At 62.6% G+C, this 4,344-nt stretch overlaps 2 protein-coding genes across 2 annotated transcripts; one reads left to right on the top strand and one right to left on the bottom strand.

Moving 5' to 3' along the window:
* The first annotated feature begins 32 nt into the window (after positions 1-32).
* GPATCH4 (G-patch domain containing 4) lies at positions 33-2,547 on the top strand. Its single transcript, XM_015650015.2, has 7 exons — positions 33-252; positions 536-609; positions 692-784; positions 1,007-1,114; positions 1,233-1,339; positions 1,457-1,507; positions 1,635-2,547. Exons 1-7 carry the CDS (start codon positions 33-35, stop codon positions 2,230-2,232), a joined length of 1,251 nt encoding a protein of 416 aa, XP_015505501.1. The 3' UTR covers positions 2,233-2,547.
* Positions 2,494-4,274, bottom strand: NAXE (NAD(P)HX epimerase). Its single transcript, XM_015649995.3, has 5 exons — positions 4,047-4,274; positions 3,610-3,720; positions 3,358-3,471; positions 3,125-3,272; positions 2,494-3,042 (listed from the first exon to the last, which is right to left on the bottom strand). The coding sequence occupies exons 1-5, from the start codon at positions 4,257-4,259 to the stop codon at positions 2,840-2,842; spliced, it is 789 nt and encodes a 262-aa protein (XP_015505481.1). The 5' UTR covers positions 4,260-4,274; the 3' UTR covers positions 2,494-2,839.
* Between the last annotated feature and the right edge of the window lie 70 nt (positions 4,275-4,344).

Raw genomic sequence — 4,344 nt, 5'->3', positions numbered from 1 at the left:
CCTCGGCGCATTCTCGGCCCCGCCCCTCGCGCATGCGCACAGCCCCTTCCCGGCGGCCCCGCGGTGACTCCGCCCCCGCCTCGTGCGGCGGTGCTGGAACGGACCGGGACACACCGGAACCCCACCGGGACACACTGGAACCCCACCGGGACACACCGGGGCCCGCCGGACCCCTCCGGGATCCCCCGGACCCGCCGGGCCGCGGGATGCTGTTCGCCGAGACCCAGCTGAGGCGGCACGGCTGGCGCCGAGGTGGGGCCGGGCGGGGGTCCTCGGACCGCGGTCCCCGGCCTGTCCCGCCCCACCTTGGGCCCCCCTGAGCGCCCCCGGCTCCCCCCAGACCCCATCTCCCTCCAGGACCCAGCTACCCCCAAGCCCCGGGACCCTGCAGACCCAGGCACCCCCCCATGATGGACCCCAGTGGTCCCCAGAGCCCGCCCCCCTCCTGCCGGCAGGACCCGGTCCCGACCTCAGGCCGCCCCCGGGGGTCCTGCAGCCCCCCGGCCGTGCGGGGTGACGGGTGCCTTGTCGGCAGGGCAGGGGCTGGGCAGGAGGGAGGACGGCATCGCCGAGGCCATCCGGGTGAAGGTGAAGTGCGACACGGCGGGGGTGAGTGCAGATCCCCCCCCGGCCCTGGCCCGCTGCCCACCGCCCGCCGCAGCCATTCCCGCGGCTCCTCTGCACCCTGCAGGTGGGACACGACGCGGCCGAGCCCTTCACCTTCCACTGGTGGGACCATGTCTTCAACAAGGCGGCTGCCAACATTGCTGTGGAGGCCGGACAGGTTGGAGGGCTGAGGGGTGGCAGGGACACCCGCTGGGACAGGGATGGGGGTGAAGGCAGAGGAGGGTGTTTGGGTTCCTTCAGTGGCTGCTGTACTGTATTCCCCCAGGCCCTGTCAGCAAGCAGTGCCTTGCACGGGGGCTGTGGTGGTGGAGAGGTGCTGCTGGAGGGGCAAAATCCCTTGGACAGACAATTTCCAAGCCCTTTGCCTTTTCCTGCCCAGGATGGCATCTCTGTGAAGGCACTTTGCGAGCAGGGAGGCAGGATCAGCAATAAGAAGCCACGCAAGGCTGGCAACAGTGGGAGCCTGCTGTACGGCCACTTTGTGAAGGTAACCGGCCCCAGGAGCCTGGGGGCTGCATGGTACCCAGCTCATTGCTGCTGTGGCCCCCCACAGCCCTGTTTTCCTTGCTCCCCTTCCTCACAGTCCCTCTGTCTCTGTGCTGCAGTCAGCCACACTCACAGCCTGTGGGGAGGAGTCTGTGACACTGCCCGCCAGCTCTGAGAGCAGTCAGGAGGAGGAGGAGGAGAAGCTGGACCTCTCTTCAGTCAGGAGGTGACTCTGGGTCCCATCCCTTGACAGGGAGGGACGAGGGCTGCAAGGTGGAGCTCTGGTCCAGACCATGTTCCCCCCACACAGATGCTGGGGGTGACAGCTCCTTCTGTCCCACAGGCTGACAGACAAGGAGCTGATGCAGGCGTGTGGGGGCCGCACAGCACACAAGTGAGTGGCTGGGGGGGGTTGCCTGGCTGGGCTGCCCCCTTCTCGCAGGGGCTGTTGAGCAGGCTGGGCTGGGGAACACGTTCCCCACTGAGGAGGTGCCAGTCCTTGCTGCCTGTGGTCACTGCAGGGGTGCCCGTCACGGCCTGACCATGAGTGCCAAGCTGGCACGCCTGGAGGAGCAGGAACGAGCCTTCCTGGCCACGTACCGGCAACGGGAGCAGCACCAGGAGCCCCCGGAGAACAGCCAGGGCAAAAAGAAGGAAAGGAAACGGTCCAGGGATGGAGCCAATCCCGAGGTGCCACACAGCCAGGAACCAAACACAGAACAGGAAGAGGTGTTGGAAGAAGAAAAGGTTGTAAAGAGGAAGAAAAAGAACCGGGGGCCAAGCAGAGAAGAGGAGCTGACAGGAGAGGAAGAGGTCAAGAGGAAGAAGAAGAAGAAGAAGAAGATGGTCATGGAGCCATGTGGAGAAGAGGTATCAGGAGAGGAGGGAAAGGTCATGAAGAGGAGGAAGAAGCCAGAGCTAAGCACAGAAGAGGAGGTGGTAGAAGAGGAGGGGAAGGCTGCAAAGAGGAGAAAGAAGAAAAAGAAGAAGAAGCAGGAAGAGGAGGACAAAGAAGAGCCAGCTGAAACAGATGTACCTCCACAAAATACAGATGAGTCAAACTTGGGACACAGCCCTACAAAGAAGAGGAAGAAGAGGAGGAAGAGGGAGCCAGAGTGAGCAAGTGACATGGCTGCTGTGCAGCTGCCAATCCTGCCTGGCTGTGAGAGTCCTGATCCTGGTGCTGGTGGGTGCCATGGGGTGCTCTGAGCTCATTCCAAATGGAGCCCAGCACTGTGTCCCATCTGCCTGGAGATGCTGGGCTAGGACAAGTTGGCCTGGAGCTGGATAAAGTTCACCACCTGAACCTGGACTCCCCCCAAGCCCTGGGACCCATTTGCCATGGGCCTGTCACAGAGGGACACAAGGACACACATCCTGCAGAGTACTGAAATATTTTTTCAAGGGCATGAATAAATCTTTATTATAATCAGATTATCCTAAAGTGTGAGTGGTGCCATGAGTGAGAGAGCTCCAGATCCCACATCACCTTGACACCTATAGCACTTGGATTAGGCAGCAACCCCAAACAGAGCTCCCCCTGCAGCCCCTCACCACTGCCACCACCTGGACCTTATGTCTGGGCCTTTTGATCCTGCTGGCTCACACCAAAGCCCAGTGAGGTGCTGAGCACCCTCCTAGCAGAGGCTTGGGCAGAATTCGGCCCTGGTGTGCAGTGCTGAAGCCAAGCCTGGCCCCCCCTGAAGCTAGAGCTCTGGCCCCAGCTCTAGGTCAGCTGCAGGACGCAGTCTGTGCCAGGGTATGGTGGCAGGTTTAGAGCATATTTCTCCTGGAGCATGGGGGGCACAAACCTGCCCCCAAGGAAGTGGTACCGGCCGGTGAAATGCATCGCTGCCTTCTTGGGTGCCGTCAGGGAGATGAGCATGTCGGGCTGGAGGCCGTCTGCCTTCCCCTTCTCCACATCCCAGCCTGCAACGAGCCTCATGGCCAGGCTGCAGCTGGGACCACCCTGGCTGGGCACCTTCCTCTGGCAGGTGCAGCCACAACTCACCTGAGGGGATGTCGATGCTGGCGATGGGCACCGTGACGCGCTCCAGGGTGCTGAGGATGCTGCCGAAGGGCTCCCGCACTGCTCCTTTGAAGCTGAAGCCAAAAATGGCATCCACCACCAGGCCATAGAGCTCGTCGATGAAGGCAGCCTATGGCAGGGATGGCAGCAGGTGAAGGGCAGTCCCGGCCACAGCTCCAGAGGCGGGTGCTGCCAAGCTGGGGGCTGTTCCTCACCTCAGTTGGGAACTCAGGGAGGAAGGGAATATCCATCTTCTCGCACTGGGTGGTCAAACCTTCGAAGAGGGACTTGCTGGGGCGCTTGGGGTAATACACGGTTGGCTGATAGCCCTGCAAGAGCAGAAGAGACCTGAACTAACTCTGCTCTGGCACCAGCAGCAGCCAGAGGAGTGGGACCCTGGAGCCCCCAGGTACAGGGGTGCACAGGGACCATCATGGGGACCCTGTGGCTGCCTGTGCAAGACTCACAAACATCTTCAAATGCCGGGCACAGACCAGCCCATCACCGCCGTTGTTCCCTGGCCCGCAGACCACAAGCACAGCAGGCTGGCTCGTGGTGAAGGAGCTGGGTGGGTAGGCCTGACAGGGAGCAAGAGGCACAGGGTTATGATGGGGAAGTGGGCCCATGCCATGGGGCCAGGATTTGCACAACCCCCAACTGGGATCACTCCCAGGATCACCATCTGCCTCCCTGGTGCCCACCTTGGCGGTAGCACAGCTTGGTGTACACAATGCTACGACCCCCAGGACCTTCCCTTGCCCCCCAGGGCCCACACCTTGTCGATGGTGGGGACAGCACTCAACCTGTAGTGCTGGAACTCTCCCCCAGCACCTCCACCCACCCTGGCAGTAACAGAGCTCAGCCCACAATGCCAGGACCTCCTTCTGGCCCCCAGGACCCCCACCTTGGCAATGGCAGTGGCACAGCTCAGCCCTGCCAGCTCCATCAGCTGGTCCACGCTGAACTTGTACTCAGTGAAGAGCTCCTGGTCGATGGCCTGGGCCTCCTCCTGCCTAGGGTGGGAGATGGCACCCCTGGGTACCCCAAAACCCGGCCAGGCCCAATCCACCCCCTCCACTTTGCAGACACATACACAGAGCTGAGCCCCCGTGTACATCTGCACCCCAGCCCCACGTCCTGCCCGACCCCTCTGCACCGCTCAGCCCACCGCACCCCGTGCCCCTCCGCCCCCTGCGGACCCC

The sequence above is a fragment of the Parus major genome, chromosome 25LG1 (genome assembly GCF_001522545.3).
Source record: "Parus major isolate Abel chromosome 25LG1, Parus_major1.1, whole genome shotgun sequence".
In the NCBI taxonomy this organism is placed as follows: Eukaryota; Metazoa; Chordata; class Aves; order Passeriformes; family Paridae; genus Parus; species Parus major.
Note: the sequence above shows the minus strand (reverse complement) of the source record. Positions and strands in the feature narration are given on the sequence as shown.